Consider the following 17,689-nt stretch of genomic DNA (forward strand, 5'->3'; position numbering starts at 1 on the left):
AGAGATAGGGTCCTGGTGAATTCATCATTAAGGAAATCTACCTCAAGAATTTTTACCTGAAGTGATGATTCAAGTTTCTCCAACGAAGCCTTTAGTTGGATATTTTCTTGGTGAAGTTCTTCACACTTATCTAAGAATTCAAAAATCTCAGTGTCAGACTCAAACTCTGAATCAGAATTTGAGTAGGAAGAAGTTTCTGCTAAGAGAGATGAAAGTTCATTGCACATATCGGGAGTATGCAAGATTTTGACAACCTGGGATGCTTTTTCTTGTATTGAATCATCTGAAGCCTTGCCCTGAGAGAGACGTTTCTCACATCTTTTGATTCTTCTTACAATATCCTTGATCTTTTGTGTAATCAGTGATTTATCAAAATCAGCATGATAGGAACAATATTTATCAACACAAGACAAGTTAGAGGATTCGCTTGTGTTGGTCACAACATTGAAAGAAGATTTTCTTACTGTGTTTTGATCAAGATCAAGGATTTTTAACTTTCCAACAAGAGTATTTCTGGAAAGCATATCAAGGTTATTTACTTCAACGATGACATGCTTCTTATAATCGTATTTGGATGGCAACGATCTGAGAATTTTTATCACAATGTCCTTTTCAGGAATAATCTTACCCACTGCAAAAGATGCATTAAAAATTTCAGAAACTTTGTGATTAAACTCATCAAATGAATCCTCATCAGCCATATAAAGATTTTCCCAATCAGAACATAGGTTTTGAATCCTAGCTTCTTTCTCCGAGGAATTTCCTTGGAATACAGTTTCTAAGATATCCCACGCATCTTTAGACCGAGTGCACGTAGTCACATGGTTCTAAAGATCTGGGGTAATGACATGTATGATGGCATTTAAAGTGTCAGAGTTTTGCTTTGCAGCGAGAATCTCATTAGGTTCATATTTACCAATATCCTTCGCAATAGATACATCGTCTATTGTAACCATTGGAGGATCATATCCATTAACAACATAAACCCATGATTGAAAATCACGCGCTTGAAGAAAGGCATGCATATCAATTTTCAACCATGAGTAATTTGAGCCATCGAAGACTGGTGGTACGTTTATAGAGATAACACCTCTGTCCATATAGTCAGATCGCCACAAACACAGACTTATAAGGTCTTAAACGTGTTTGCCTGCTCTTATACCAATTGAAAAAGCGGGGGTCTAACAACCACACCCAATATTTCGCTTAGAAATTTGTATGGACTAACTCCAAATACTTTCAAGAGAATCAACCAGACAGTTAGACTCAATCTTAAGAAAAGTATATCAAAGAGTTATATCTCTATTTCTCAATTCAACCTGTAATCAAACAAATAGGAATTTGCAAGCCCGATTGAATAAAAGAAATAACTTGGACGATATCACAAACCAATATCCAAGTTTCAATCAATTCAATCGACAACCCAAAGGTCGGATTCAAGAACTGATTGAACTTAACGCACAACCTGTGATATTTCTATTATATAACAAAATATAATGCGGAAAAGAAATAACACAGACACCAGAATTTTTGTTAACGAGGAAACCGCAAATGCAGAAAAACCCCGGTACCTAGTCCAAATTTGAACACCAATCTATATTATATAAGCCGCTAGATAAACTAGCCTAGTCCAGTTGATCCCTAATCAATCTCACACTGGTCAAGGTAGAGTCGCGTTCCTTACGTCTCTAAAAAACACCAGATTCTGCGCACTTGATTCTCTTAGTTGATATCACCCACAACTAAGAGTTGATACGACCCAAAGTCGAAGACTTGATAAACCAATCAGTCTCACACAGAAAAGTATATAGAATAGATAAATCTGTCTCTCACAGATAAACCTATGAGTTTTGTTCCGTCTTTTGATAAATCAAGGTGAATATGAACCAATTGATATACCAGACTTATATTCCCGAAGAACATCCTAGAAATATCAGTCACCTCACAATAATCTTAATTATATGGTAGCGAAACAAGATATTGTGGAATCACAAATGATGAGACGAATATGTTTGTGACTACTTTTTATCTTGCTTATCGAAGAATCAATCTCGAGCAAATCTTAGAGAAGATAGTGCTCAATACAATAGAAAAGAGCTGAACACACAATAACATAGAAAATAGTTGGGTCTGGCTTCACAATCCCAATGAAGTATTTAAGTCGTTAACCTACAAGGTTTCGTGAAAACCCTAAGGCTAAAGGAGAATCGACTCTAGTCGCAATTAGTATCACACAAGAGGTGTGGGATTAGGTTTCCAAGTTTCTAGAGTTCTCCTTTATATAGTCTTCAAAATCATGGTTTGCAATCAATGCTACCTTGGTAACAAAGCATTCAATATTCACCGTTAGATGCAAACCTGATTAGACTCAAGCTAATATCTTTCAACCGTTAGGTCGAACTTAGCTTGTTACAAACAAATGAAAAGTGACTTCATTTAGATATGAGTAACCGTACCTAAACATGTGCACCTTTTTGCTTCAACAATAGTTAACCGAAGTTAGCCATATGAACACTTTCATATCAACCATATTCATCTTATCAACAACTAGTTCAAATGACTTAAAATGAAACTAGTTAAAGAGTTTTTCAATTGTTTATATTCTCATAGAAGTATACAAGACACAATTGAAGAAAAATCGATTTTGATTCTATAGAAGTCTTTTAGTCTTTTAATACCCTTCTTAACAATCAGGTTCACGGTATCTGAGTCTATATACATAGTGATTGGGTAAAGGTTAGATATGTAAACTCTATGTACATATTTTCAAGGATCATTCAGTTGGTGTACTTGAAATTGTATTAAGTTTCGTCCATACAGGTTGTTGAAGGAAAAAGTTGGGTATGTACTTGGTACCCCTGCGTTTTTCAAAGAAGCCAAGTTTTATATAAGGGTTAAGACTGGTCAACCGAGTTGTCAAAATTTGGCTTTCAAGAAGTATAATACTTATCCACCAAGAAGTATGTTGGATATATACTTAATTGAAACAGTTAGCGTACGAAATTTAACTGAAATGTTGTACTTAAAAGTTACAATATCCAGAATAGGTGCGACTGCTGACTTAGGCCGACAGATGGGGCTGCAATCCTAACACAGTTGACCTAGTTAACAACCATTGACCATGTAACACCCATATTTTTCGCATGACGTAGGATCAATGCGTTATTGACTGAGATGAAGGTTCATCTCAATCTTTTGTTGCACGTTTAGGTCCTAATGGCTCAGAACTGAAATTTGCATCATCATGGCGCATCAGGAAAGAGGGATGCTGGCCAAGAGAGAAAATTGCATTAGTAAGGTGCATCGTTCATAATTCGTTGTCGTAGATGAAGTTGAACTTGGTATATAGAATTGTACTCCCTAAAAATTATTTGTAAAAATGTCGAGAATACATAAATATATATATAATGAAGGGGTGTTGGTTGAAATCGCATTAAAGGGAAATGCATCCTTAAGCTCTTGGCCGGTAAATCATATGATGCAAAAGCATCATTATGACGAATTTATTACTTGAGAGAGATTCATGATGCATAGGAATCATCTTTACTGTGTTGCTAAACCGAGAATGCATCATAATGATGCATTACGAAGAAAGAATCAATTAAGCATAATCTCGTGCATATATGCGAATCACTCTTTGGCCTATACAGACTTAGCTTTGCTTTGTTAGGATTGGACCTTGTAATATGAGTTGGTTCCGGTTTCTAGTTTCGAAATGGATGAACTACGCTCTTTATTTGATCTATTCGAGCTACAGAGTAGGGTGCATAGGCAGCTGCAACATGTTGCAGTATTTTTGGTCCAAAACTTGTCATATCATATAATTGGGAGGTGATTGTGACATTCTGGTAACGCATATCATTTACGCTTGGCAATACGGAAAATGGATAATTATTTTCATACTTGCTGAGATAGTTGCATTCGATTCTTTGGATGCTCATACTTGTTATCATACCATTAAATGTTGGCATGCACCAATTGCAATTTGGGCATGGTCGGGGAAATAAACTAACTGGTATGCAAGTTATGGAAGCTTGCATTATCCATTTTCATCATAAGGATGATGCAAAGAGAGTATAACATGACCCCGACTAATACACCTTTGCAACAAGCAATATTAGTGCATGTCTTCATCTCAATGCCAAAACAGAGTAAGGAGGTTGAAAAATAAGCTTGCAATGGCCTATGTACAAGTCAAAGACATTACCTATGCCTGGAAAGTAATCGGAGGACAACGATTCTTTCAAAATGCATCACCATTAGCCTTTATATATACGGCCTTGCACCATTAGCAGAACAAGGATAAGGTAGAAAAGTGAGGAGCTATGTACGGAAACTACGTCCAAGGCATCATGCTTGCAAAACATGATTGAAAAGGAAAATCAACCTGCATTTTCCTGGTGAGGAGTGAGGTTTTACGACCCGATTACTGTGTTACGAGCGACGTATCAGGGAGTTCCATCCTGCTTGGCGCTACTCCGGAGGCGTGATTTTCAATCTATCATGGTTGGCATCAGAGAAAGTTCCGAGATAACACTGGGGACTGTGCTTGTCGGACTTGTCAGTGTTTTCTTGTAATGAGACTATAAAAGTTTCTTTGGAAAGTAAGTAAATCAGTTGGAAGAGTGCGTAGCTCAATGGTTGGACGTGAATAAAGTTCGTAACTATTAAGACAATTAACTAACTTACAAATAATGTTGGACTTAGTCGAGTGCTGTCATTTTTCAGGCCTTGAATGACAACTCACAAAATAGATGATGACCTGAAAAAGCATTTGGAACATTATAAGACATTGGGACTGATTACAATCACTTGTTTGGAACGGTGTGCATTGTCATGAACTTTTATCTCCCACTACATTAGTGGCAACCCAGAAGATCATTAGCTTAACAAAAGGCTTGCATCCGGCTTCTCTGGAATTAGAGTTTGGTCCTCATTGTATTACAACAAGAATTACTTTCCATATTCGATGACCTTTGATAAAGTGTGAACTTTGGGGATTCCCGAGTGTTACGGTGTGAGACGTCCACTTAGGATGTCGTATTGATAAATTCTTAGGTATTTTCTAAGTATGTGGTGTCAGAATATGCTTAGGGAATCCAAACCAAATTTCTTGATAGCATTTTGGACTATTTTAGGATTTTTGGGTATATACAATTTGTGATGTATGCTCAGAAGGTCCTAATTGTTGTTTAGGATAATTTGAAGAAAACTTGTGCGATTTCTGAGAATTATGGTATGTGACATATGCTCAAGAATTCCAAATCGATGAATTTTGTCCAGGATAGTTTTTGTATTGTAGGTACTAGATTCTTTAAAGTATGTGGTAATTTAACGCCACATTTTTCGCATGATATATGCTCAAAGATGCGTCATTGAATGAGATGAAGATTCATTATGATGCATCATCATGGTATATCACGAAAATGGATAATAGCCAATAACGAAAATGCACCATTATGAAGTATTTCACAAGTTGATCAATATTGGACGAGAATTATAAATGCATCACCATGGGTGCATCATCTATAATTCGTTGTCGCCAAAACAAGTGGACTTGGTATAGGCAGCGTACTTCTTAAATCTTATTGCGAAAAATATCAATAAGATACATATAAAAAGGGTGTGTTGGTTGAAGATGCATTCTGGAGAAATATATCCATAAGCTATAAAGATTGGATGGTAAAGCACATATGATACGAAAGCATCATTAGGACGCGTTAGTTACTCAAGAGAGCTTCATGATGCATAGGCATCATCGTTGCTACATCAAGAATGCATCATGATGATGCATTAATTACAAATGAGGATTAATTATGCATAATCTTGTGCATATATTGGAAAGACCCTTGCCTATACAGACTGGGCTTTACTTGGTTGGCCTTGTGATATGAGTTGGTTTCAATTGATAGTTTAAGAATGGATGAACTATGCTCTGTGCTTGGTCCCTGCGAGCTCCGGAGTAGGGTACGTAGGCAACTGAAATGAGTTGCAACATTCGTGGTCCAACATTTTTTTGGTCATATCATCTAATGAGGATGTGATTGTGATATTTTGATAACTGATGTCATCTAGGCTTGGCAATATGATCCAAGAGATGATTGTTACCATACTTGATGAGGTAGGTGCAGTCTGTTCCCTGGTTGATCATACTTATTATCAAGTCAATCGATGCGAATTGGGCATTATGGCCAATGAAGAAAGTTAATTGGTACGCAAGTTAGAGAAGTTTGCATAGCCACTTCCATCACAAGGATGATGCAAAAGCAAATATAGCATGAGCCTGACTACTGCACTCTTGGCATGATTAAAATTAGTGCATGCTTTCAGCTCAACGCTAAAGAGTAGTAAGGAAGCTGGAAATAGGCATGCAATGACATATGTACAAGTCCAAGGCATACACCCTATGCCTGGATATAGTATATTCGGAAGCCAGTGATCCTTGCAAAATGCATCACCATTAGCCTTTATGGCCTTGCACAGCTAGCAGAAAAAGATAAATTAGAACGGTGGGGAGCCATATACAAAAACTACGTTTAAGGCATCATTCTTGCAAAGCGAGCTTGGAAAAAAATTTTGTTTTCATTTAGTAAGCAGTCCGGTGTGAAGAAAAAATTTACGACTAGATTATTGAATTACGAGTGACGTATGGAATTTCGCCCTGCTTGACGTATTAGGGAAGCATAACTTTCCGGTCCGTCACTTACCATGTCAACCGCCCCAACAACACGCAATGTGACCTCTTTTCCCACCTTTTCGACTTAGGCTTGCAGCCTACCACAATTAACCGAGTCAACTGTTTTTGACCCTAGAACAGTAATCCGTTAACCAAAAAATTTCTTATTTTTTTTCGGATCAAATCAAGTTATGATCCGAAATATTCGAGAATATCCAACAAGCCACCCACAATGCAAGAATGAACACAAGGACGACTGAAAATTCGCTTTGCCAATTACAATGAGATAGGTATGCAACTAATTAATCATTAACCATGTTCATTTTGATTAATTTAATCAACTTATTAGTTGCCTTGATGGACCACTAACCTACCAGAGACAAACAATATGATATATAATATTTAACTAATTTTTTCCAATTTAACTAATTTTTTCTAAGAATTTATCAGCACTAAATTAAAATACGAGTCATCTCTCACATCTAAATTAGAATTTGATTGCCAAAACAAATGAACCGCCAAAGGCCAAGTTGGAAATATTGTCCAGAGTTTAGAATTGAAATACTAGCTAGCTTTGATCACCCACGCCACATCCATCGCTAGGAAAACAATTTAATCACAACCAACGGTGACGGAATCAGGATTTAGCTGGGTCGCAAAAATCTTCTCTTTTATGTGCACAGATGAACAACAAAAATTGGTGAAGTGCCGGGACCTGCAGCACGTAAGTGAACTTTCTTAGCAATAATACGTACCCCTCATACACAGCGCAACAGTTTTGGTATTAGTTGCTGCTCTTAGTACAACACTGCTTAGTACAATGCATGCCTGGACTATGAATGGCTAAAGACTTGAGCGAGAGTCGTATACCATGAAATGGGATAACAACAATACGATCTCAACTCTAGAATATATATAATTCATAGACACGTGTGCAGTACAATAATGGCTTTTAGTAGAGGAAGAATAAAATGTATCGAGTGCCATGAAGAATATAAGAATATTATTTAATAGAAGCACCAGCTGTATCTTTTATTCTTAGCAGTTGACTTTTTGTTCATGTAACAGTCGATGTTAGTACGGTGATAATTTTATTGGATGATAGAGTTCATAACTCGTTAACACCAACTTCTTTATCGATCAAAAAATAACTTATCTAAGCTTTCTCCGGTTTATTTCTTCACATAATTTTCCTTCTTCATTACAAACCATCGTTCTTTTTGTGTAACCATCAATGAATATTGTTAGTCCTTTTGTTACTCCAGTTATCGACATAATCTGTCGTCTATGGAGTTATTCTGCTGTCCGTAGCAGTTATCTATGTGATTTGAAACAAAATTTAAATGTTCTAGAGAGTTCCTTCATGAAACTTAAAGAACGAAGAGATGATGTGAAGGAAATGGTTCATATCCCAGAGTCAAACCCAACAGACTCGTGGTTGGCTACAAAGAGTTGAAACCTTGGAACAGCAAATAAAAAACACATTACAAGAAGGTATCAAAAATGGAGGAAAATATTTTTGTTGTTGGGGTGGGAAAATTTTTTGTAGTGGTTATAAACTTGGCAAGGTAGTGGTTGAAAAGCTGAATGATGCCGACAAGCTCTGGAATGAAGGTGTCTTCCAAGTGTTGGTTACTATATCTCAACCCGATGTTGTTCGAGAGATATCCGTCTATCAAGCTCTTGGAATGGACCAAATGATCGACGAAGTATGGAGTTTGTTGGTTGATGAGCAAAGTAGTGTAAGAATTATAGGCTTATATGGAATGGGTGGAGTTGGAAAGACAACTCTTTTGAAGAAACTAAATAACGAATTTCTCAAAAGAAGCCATCATTTTGATTTAGTCATTTGGGTTGTGGTGTCTAAGGATCTGAATATCAAAACTGTTCAAAAGCAGATTGGCAAGTCAATCGGGTTGACATGGGGAGACCAAACGAATATAGATGACCGAGCCAAAGATATAACCCAAGTGCTGACAAACAAGAAGTTCGCGTTGTTTTTAGATGACATTTGGGATCGAGTTGATTTACAAAAAGTTTGGATTGCATATGTCAAAATTACAAATCAAGAACTAACCAAGAAGTCTAGAGTTGTATTCACTACCAGATCCGAGTTTGTGTGCGGGCTTATGCAAGCGGATGAAATTGTCAAAGTAAATTGTATGGATTGGGATAAATCGTGGCGCCTTTTTCAACAAAACGTCGGACAAAGAGTGCTAAGTAGTCATAATGTAACTGAGCTTGCTGAAAAAGTTGCGAAAGAATGTCTTGGTCTTCCTCTAGCACTGATCGCTATTGGTCAAACCATGGCCTGCAAAAAGACAGTCCAAGAATGGCAGCATGCAGTCACTGTTCTACAAAAATCAGCATCTGAGTTTCAAGGTAATTCTAACCAAGTGTTTCCTGTTACAATGAATTAGGCTTTAATTCTTTTCACTCTCTAGATCGCATAATTTTGGTGTTTGTTGCTAGTTTCGGAATTATTGCATGCACATTACTTAGTTACTGATTTTCGGTGGCAAATTTTATTAAAAGCGTATTCAATGCAATCTTGTTCGTGTATTCACGTTTTCTGTTTGCAGGCATGGTTGATGAAGTGTTTGCCATATTGAAGTTCAGCTATGATAGCTTGCAAAATGAGAAACTGAAGTCTTGTTTCTTATGTTGCTCGTTATACCCAGATGACTATTCAATTCGTAGAGTTGAACTAATTAGACTTTGGATTGGAGAGGGATTCTTGGATGAAGTTGATGATATAGATGAAGCTTATAACGAAGGTCATGACGTGATTGAAAGTCTCAAAAGCGCATGTTTGTTAGAAAGTGGTAATGACAGAAATGGAAATGAGGTAAAAATGCATGATGTAATTCGTGATTTGGCACTTTGGATATTCTCAGATCTTGGTAGAAAAAAAGGCAACTATTTAACAATTCAAGCACAAAACAAACTGAAGCTTCATGAATGGGAGAAGGCAGTTAAGATCTCTTTAGTAAATAATAGACCCATTAAAGAACTTATTGGAGCACCAAATTGCTTGAATCTCTCAACATTGCTGCTTCACGGAAGTAAGGCGTAAACGATATCTGATGATTTTTTCAAATCTATGCCCATGCTTAAAGTTTTAGATATGTCTGATTTCCTTATCAAAAAACTCCCAACAAGTATTTTTACACTTACGGAATTACATTATCTTGACCTATCATGTGACAATATAGGATTTGGTGCAACTAAACCAAGTCCTGGGACTTTAATTCGTCTTACAAAATTAAGGATGTTGGATTTATTTGGTTCAGATTTAAGCAATTGGGAAATAGAAGGAGGACCAAGACTGAGCGAGTTTGAAAGCTTAAAAGACTTAAATTTTCTCGGAATCAGCTTAGAGACGGTTCTTGCTCTTCAAAGATTAAGTAGTCACAAATTGCAGTTGTGCACTAAACTGCTAAAGATTTACAAATGTCAAGGCATCAAAACGCTCGTTTTATCACCTTGGTGTTTACCAACATCACCAGCATCATCATTGGTTAGTCTGGCAAACATGGTAAGTCTAAAAACACTTCATCTCCAATGGTGTAGGGAGTTAGAAGAGTTGTGAATCGTGAGTTGGGTAGGTACAGAAGATAAGCTTACTTTGTTCGCGACTTTGGAGAAATTTAAAATTTGGTAGATGCCAAAGTTAAAGATTGTGTGGGATGTGCCTCAACGGTCGACATTCAGCTTTATGAACCTTAAAGATGTAAGTATTTGGCATTGTCCTAAACTGAAGAATGTAACATGGCTGATCTATGCTAAGAATCTTGAGGTACTTGATTTGCAACAGTTGAATGGATTAGAAGAGGTAATTTCTGATGGGTTTGAAGCTGAAGAAAATTTATTGAATACGTTTCCGAGACTGACTAGTTTGTTTTTGGGAAGCATGTCAAAACTAAAGAGAATATGTAACAAGAGTGTTGAATTTCTTTCTTTGGAGCATTTTCAGGTGAGGTACTGTCCAAGATTGAAGAAGCTACCTTTCGACGCCAATAGCGTGATCAGAAAGACTTTAATGATTCAAGCATCCAAGGAATGTTGGGAAAGCCTAGAGTGGGAAGATGAAACCACCAAATCTAATCTTGCTCGTCATAACCGTTTTTATTAGTTTGCAAATTTAATTACCTTCTACTGGCATGGAGGAGGGGTTCCATTATGTACGTATAATAATAAGCTATATAAAAGGATTGATTTTAGGGCTTTTTAATAAAGTAACCACCTTTTTGAACCATATTTAAGAAACTGGCCGTTTTTTCGAATCTTTATATAAACTGGCCGATATTGATATTTTCCATCCCGTTTTTTTCAAAAAACGGATTTAGGTAGTTAACTGGCTATGTGGCAGTTAACTTGCTAGGTAAAAGACGACTTAACCCTCGTCTGAGTTCGTAACCAAACCAGTATCGAGTCAACTCGGTGACTCATTGCAACGGTCGGATTTGTAACGGTTGGATTTGTAACGGTCAGATTTAGCTTCATTCATATAAATTAGGCCCTGCAGAGAAGAACCATAGTATTTGTCATACTCAACAGATCAAAAAAATAAAAATAAATAAGACATGAGCCAAAATGAAGTAAACTCTCCAGGCAGCAGTAACAGCAGCAAGGTAAGATTAAGATTAAAACAACCCCTAATTTCATGTTCTATCTGTGCACAGGGAATTCATGATCCAAAGGTATGTCCTTGGATTTATTCCAGGTGCAAATATATACCATATAATGGTATAAGGCAACTATTGTGTTAAAAAGCAAAAGAAACAAACGAAAAAATGTTTTTGAAGTGTTCAATTCCAACCTGTCAGTACTTTGAATGGTTTGACGATGCCATCGATCCTGTCAAATGCAAGATGGTGAAATTACCAGTAGAGAATGGTTGTTACGCTTGCGGAGAATCTGGTCATTGCTTCAAAAATTGCCCACTGCAAAATCAAACCTGCAACAAAGATCAATGCAAATCAAAGATGGAGATGAAATTTTGCAAGAATGAACACAACAAGAACATAGCATACCTCACTTGTACAGATTGTGACGGTTTTAAATGGGTCTCAGATGAAGTCTTCATTGCTGCAAAAAACAGAATTATGCATTCAAGTTTACAACTTAATGCTATATGTAAGGAACTCAACAATCTGAAAATGTAACCTGCAAATGTACTAATAAACAACCTGCCACTTTTGATTCAGCATTAATTCAAGTCTACAAAAGAAAAAAATATTGTCTTCTTAAACACAAAAAATCAGAAAACGGATCTCAAATCATTTCTTCTTAGCCTTTCCATTTCCCTTCCCTTTCCTTGTTTTATATTCTGAGATACAAATCCAATGCCAAAGAAGTTCTGATAAAGGTTATTTATTGTAGAGGGTGGAGTAGAAGATGGTGCTATAGATGGCAGACTCATAGGTGTTGTGGAAGCTGGAGTAGAAGATGGTGTTGCCAAAGGCTGACTGCCAGGCGCTGTAAAACATTCACCAACAAATGATGCCGTTCTCTTCTTCTTGTTTGACTTAGCTGCACCCCTAACTCCGGTGGTCTGACTTGGCTCTATGTTGCTGAAGGTGAAGCTTTGTGCATCACATTCAGTCCTTTGCCTCTTTGCAGTTGGATTAGATCCCACTTCACCACCAGCACATGTTCTTTTGTTGTGGTTAGTAACATTTCCACATTTCCCACACCTCCTTTTTGTCTTCTCAACACGAGGTTCATCATAACTTCTTACCCTCTTGCTCTTGAGTCTTCCTGGTTTCCTACTGTGAGGAGGGTTCAAGATCTTCTTGTTCATGTTTGGCTGCAAGAACAAATGATGTCGTTCCCTTCATCTTGTAAATGCACTTATATCAATGTAGTTGGGACTAGTCACCATATATAACTCTCCAGCCACACAAGGGTCAACACCATAGTCAGTCACAAATTCCAACATTTTCTTAATCAATGTAACAGCAGTAGGAACCAAATTACCATCTACCCATGATGCAGATTCAGTCCTCCTATTGTACCATGTAGCCATCACTAAGTTAGCATACATTATTCCTATCATTATAATTGGTTTATTTCTCATCTTGTTGATCATATTGTTAAAAGACTCTGAAAAATTGTTGTTCATATGTTCACAACAGTGAATAGGGTTAAAAAAGGCCCTGGACCCTGTAGCAGGATCTTCTCTACTGAGATAAGCACCAGATGCAGCATCCTGTTTCACAATATTGTCAAAATGTTCCTGCACAGCCAATCAAAAACTAGCTTAACTTGACTGTCAAACAGTGCATAAAACCAATAACAAAGAACTGTTGTGAACTGTCAAACCTGAAAATGCTTTTCTTTGTATGCTTTTGCTGCATTCCACAAAGAACTGTATAATTCAAGACCCTTGTAATCCTTCTTGAAATTTTTGTATAAATGTCTGCATTTTAACACATTGCAATTAACATAAGGCCTTTATCTGATCTGACAAACAAAAGAAACAAGAAACAAAGTTAGACAAGAAAGTTACCTCCAACAGTATCTGTGGTGATGGCCAGGGAACACTATACCAACAGCTTCCAATAAACCTTTTTGCCTATCTGAAATGAAAGCCACTTTCACTGGATGTGCTAATATTGCATCCTTCAAATGCTTCAAAAAAATGATCCAATTTTCCTTTGTTTCAGCTCTGCATACCATAATTCCTAACATTACTAACCCATTCTGTCCATCAAGTGCAGTTGCAGCCATCAATACTCCCCCATAGTTCCCATATAATGACTCTAAAACTAGATTCCTAGCCTTCCATGCACACTGATATGGTATATTTACTCTCTTTTCAGATAAGAAGTCTTCCTTGATTTTATAAGGGTCTGGAACAACTTTTTTAGGCTTATTCTTCATCTGACCAAGAACAAAATCCTTTACAAAATGAGGATCAGCAGATCTATTCCTATTTTGGGGATCCCCTTCACACTTATGTTCCAAATTCACTTTCCTAAGAACAAAATTCTTCTCACCCTTTTTCTTGCTAGCATACACAAACCAAGGACAATCATGTTCTGTTTTAAACCTACACTCAGCCTTAATTCTAGAGGGAGCACTTCTATCCAAAATAAATTGACACTTATTAAGAACACAATAACCCCTGAGATGTTTCTTAATTGCTTCCTTATTTGCAAATCTAGTTTTTACCTCCATTTTGCTAGGATCTACTGGAGTAAAAACTTCTTCTTCGGGGAAAAGATCTACATCATGCTCACCCTTCATGTACTGACCAAAATCATCATCAAAGTCATCCATGTAAGCAGGTCTTTCATCCACATCCTTACCTGCACATTCAAGATCAACATCAGTACCATATAATAAGTTACAAATTATAATAAATGAAATCAGTTATAAATGAAATATACCTTTTTCTTTGCCTTCTTTTTCTCCTTCTCCTTCTTCTTCTTCTTCTTCTTCTTTCTCTTCTTCTTCTTCATCTGACCCATACTCAATGTCTTCATCACTGTCATATACTGGAGGAGCTTCTGGATTCTCAATTGGGTGACATTCATCTTCTTTGGTGTTTTCCAGCTGAATATTGTCCACATCTTCAACAAACTTAACTTCATTTGTAGCTTTTGACTGACTGCAACCACTGCTACTAGCCTGAGAATGTTTGGACATGAGCACATCCATGAAACTCAGCTTTCTTGATGCACCTTCAACTGATTTATCCACACTATTTAGCCTTGGGGATCTTCTAGGGGTGGTTCCCTTACTAACTGTCTTCTTCTTTGGTGTAGTCTTTGGAGTCCCAAACACTGTGTCTTTCATCCCCATCCACAAACATATACATCCATCCTCATTTACAAAAGAATCCTCCCAAAAATTATCAAAATCATCATTGTTTAACAATGGCAGTGGCAGACATTCTTCCTTAAACCAATATAAATTAAACTTCTCTTTAACATCCATAGACAAACCCTTATACACCATATACTTAAGTGTCATCAACTCTGTTTCATCTCTATGGCAATCAGGAAATACCAAAGTCTCATTCTTTGGCTCCGCATATACACTGATATTCCTAAATTTGAACTGACTGCAACATAAATGAAACAAAATCAGATATAAACCTATGAAAACCCAATGAAAACCTAATTAAGCAATATTACTTAAAATCAGACACCCAATCACGAAAATTAAACCCCAATTAAACAATAAAAATTTGGTTTCAAATAAACCCTAATTACAAAGGAAAAAAAACAGAAACCCTAAAAATCAATCGATCAATTAAATCAATTAACTATCAATACAATGATTTTCATCATATATTAAGTCACAGGTTTCGTTAATCTTACCTTGATTCAGACAGTTTCAATCCCGGTTTGTACCTCATCTTCACTGTATCACCACTATCTCTGAATCCCTAAATGTGTAGAACTTTTCTTCCAAATACACTCTGGTCTTTCACTAACATCTATGTCTTCAACAAAAACAACTTCAATAACATCAGTTTTCTTTCTCTTTTCAAACAGCTTCAATACCTAACCCTAGTTTCAGAACTGGGAGAAGAGAACGAGGGAGAAGAGAGGACGAAATAGAAAGTGTGGTGAGAGATTACACCACACGCGTCTTTAAATGGGCAAGGGCACAGTCGTAAATTCTCGTACCGAGTTTGACTTATTCAACGCAGCTGACCGATCTGGTGGGCCCAGATATCAACTCTAACGAAAAGGCCAGTTTTTAAAAGAATTTAAAAACTTGGCCGGTTTATTAATTATATGGTTTGAAGCAGGACACTTTATTATTTGCCCTTGATTTTAAGTTTTTTATTGTAGCTTTGGTCTGGGATGTGAAGTTGAAGTTGTATTATTATTAGATCTACTTATCTGTCTCAAAGTCCACTTCCTTTGCTTGTAGCTGGCCCACTTGAGAGTCTCTTGTAAAATTTTATTGTTTCATTTGTTCTCATAATTGTCTGCTATTACAGTAGTTTCGAGCTCACCACATTACCACATTCTCCAATGAATTGTTCCTTCTAAATATATGCTAGTTGCCCTCTAAGTCAAACGAGGCATGAGGAGTGTACACTGACAGCACGTAGTTTCGCAGTTGCACTCTCGGAAATTAAGCTTAAGGAAATAATTTTTTATTACATGTGTTCATGTCTATATTTATTGGCTTCAGCAGACTCTAAACATATCCATTGATTCCTAAGAGTAAGTAAGAAGGAAAGTAGTAACAAGTGTGCATCAAATTGATCAAAGCTAGTAGTGCCTTACCATAATATAATGGCTAAGCTGTTTGGTGCTTCTCCCATTTGCATTGTTTCTTTTCTTTTGCTGTTGATTGCTGTATCCGTTTCTTCTGGTACGTCTTTATGCTTTTTGTTTCCTTTATACGCATTTGATGATTTCTTTTAAGTTGGATAAAACTATAGGCTAGGTAACCTCTAGAAGGTCATGGTGGATTTCAGGAACGAAAAATGAGACGATATCTATGGTTTCATAAAATCCCATTCTATGGGTTTTCTGAAGTTCAAGTCTCACATGAGAGATCTTGTTGTGAGATTAAGGGAAGCATTCTTTTGGGAAACCACTATGGTTGTCCAAGTAACAGGCCGGATCTGAATGATTCGGTTCAAAAACCAGATATTGATTATCCGGCCTCCACTGCCTTGCTTTTTTTTTTCCTAGTGTCTTTATGGAAGTTTCCATGATGCATTACATAGATCGGAAAAGTGTTTTCTTAACCCATGTTGGTTGCATTTTCCGGCATTTTGGCATGGATTGGGATGGATTGGGAGTTTCTTCATGCCATAGGCATATGGCTTCCTACTCCGTAGTTTGAGTCAAGTAGAGTTAAATGGAACTCTATGTGATATTTACTATTTAGAGATCATCTGTGCTGCCTTGAATGTGGGTTTAGCACCTTGGTTCTACCTCTTTGCTTCGCCCGACATATTTAATTTATCCGCGTGCTTATGATCTTAGTCTCCGGATAAAAAAATCAGCCTAGATAGCACTGGAACTTATTCAAAAGTTTCTTACTCGCACTTCTTTTGAGTGAAAATGATAAATTCTAATTGAATTAGTATTTTTTAACTATCCCTTGATTAATAATGTACTGCAGAAACCACCTATACCGAAGGTCAGGCTTGCAAAATTAAGGGTGGAGGTTGTGGAGTGGTAAAAAAGGAACAGCCTTTAATTGCTCATACTGTTCGAGATTTTGCCTCGACAATTGTGGGCTGAGTAAATATACGGAAATGTATCCCGCCTGCAACTTTATTGACCGAGGCACCGAGGGCTACACATTCGAATGCTATTGTTGTTGCAGTAACAAAATGAAATAGTGGCCGGGCTGAGGAGTATATGAATGATTTGATTTCTATTCCCGTATGCACTTCCTACCGTTAGTCTGATTGTGCGTTTGTTGCTAGCACTAATTCAGAATAGTCATCCACAAATCATAAATGTAAGGCAAGTTGCCATCTACAAATCACAAATGTAAAACAGCTACTAGTTTTTTCTAAAAGTGCTTTTCTTTTATGTTGTGACGTGTTTTTTTGTGCTTTAAAGCTAAAATAGTTGGACGTTTGGTAAACTATATTACGAAGGGTGTTGTTGAACCAACCTTGACAATTAATTAACCAATCATGTGAACCATTAACCCTAAACATTTTCATCTGCCCAGCCATGATCAGTTTTTCTTTTATTTCCGGTAACTCCTTGGTGGCCATGGCCACCCCAAGATTTTGGCAGTTATATAATTATGTAGCTATATTTTAACCTATGCTTCTGCATTGCCCCTCCAAGAAATTTTAGGAAGATGTTCGAAATAACAGTAAAACGTTAGCATTATCTTTTCTTAAATTTGTGAACCTTCCCTTAGATCTAGCACTATGCACGTTAGGCAGTTTTATAATTGAATTAAAGTGCAAACTCCGATAAAAACTACTCCCTCCATTCTAATTTACTTGACGTTTTAGGGTTTTTTTTGTGTTCCAAAATAGATGATAGTTTTAATATTTTTTTT

General features: G+C 36.8%; 1 protein-coding gene, 1 long non-coding RNA gene and 1 pseudogene across 2 annotated transcripts; 2 read left to right on the forward strand and 1 right to left on the reverse strand.

The window, feature by feature from the left end:
• Window positions 1-7,910: 7,910 nt before the first annotated feature.
• LOC113306471 lies at window positions 7,911-10,811 on the forward strand (annotated as a pseudogene).
• A 3,462-nt stretch (window positions 10,812-14,273) lies between these two features.
• Window positions 14,274-15,072, reverse strand: LOC113306472. The gene is made up of 3 exons (XM_026555401.1): window positions 15,010-15,072; window positions 14,339-14,750; window positions 14,274-14,294 (listed from the first exon to the last, which is right to left on the reverse strand). The coding sequence occupies exons 1-3, from the start codon at window positions 15,045-15,047 to the stop codon at window positions 14,274-14,276; spliced, it is 471 nt and encodes a 156-aa protein (XP_026411186.1). The 5' UTR covers window positions 15,048-15,072.
• Window positions 15,073-15,869: 797 nt separating this feature from the next.
• On the forward strand, window positions 15,870-17,202 carry LOC113302447. The gene is made up of 2 exons (XR_003336893.1): window positions 15,870-16,021; window positions 16,784-17,202. It is a non-coding gene; the product is annotated as an uncharacterized LOC113302447 (long non-coding RNA).
• Window positions 17,203-17,689: the final 487 nt, after the last annotated feature.

The sequence above is a fragment of the Papaver somniferum genome, chromosome 8 (genome assembly GCF_003573695.1).
Source record: "Papaver somniferum cultivar HN1 chromosome 8, ASM357369v1, whole genome shotgun sequence".
NCBI lineage: Eukaryota > Viridiplantae > Streptophyta > Magnoliopsida > Ranunculales > Papaveraceae > Papaver > Papaver somniferum.

What these genes read in the sequence shown, in the direction of transcription:
- LOC113306472 (XM_026555401.1), bottom strand. Translation starts at nt 15,047, where the DNA reads ATGAGGTACAAACCGGGATTGAAACTGTCTGAATCAAG. An exon ending in TTGAAACTGTCTGAATCAAG is followed by an intron (nt 14,751 to 15,009) that starts GTAAGATTAACG and finishes TTTATGTTGCAG; the next exon opens with TCAGTTCAAATTTAGGAATA. An exon ending in GAAAGCTGAGTTTCATGGAT is followed by an intron (nt 14,295 to 14,338) that starts GTGCTCATGTCC and finishes CAGTGGTTGCAG; the next exon opens with TCAGTCAAAAGCTACAAATG.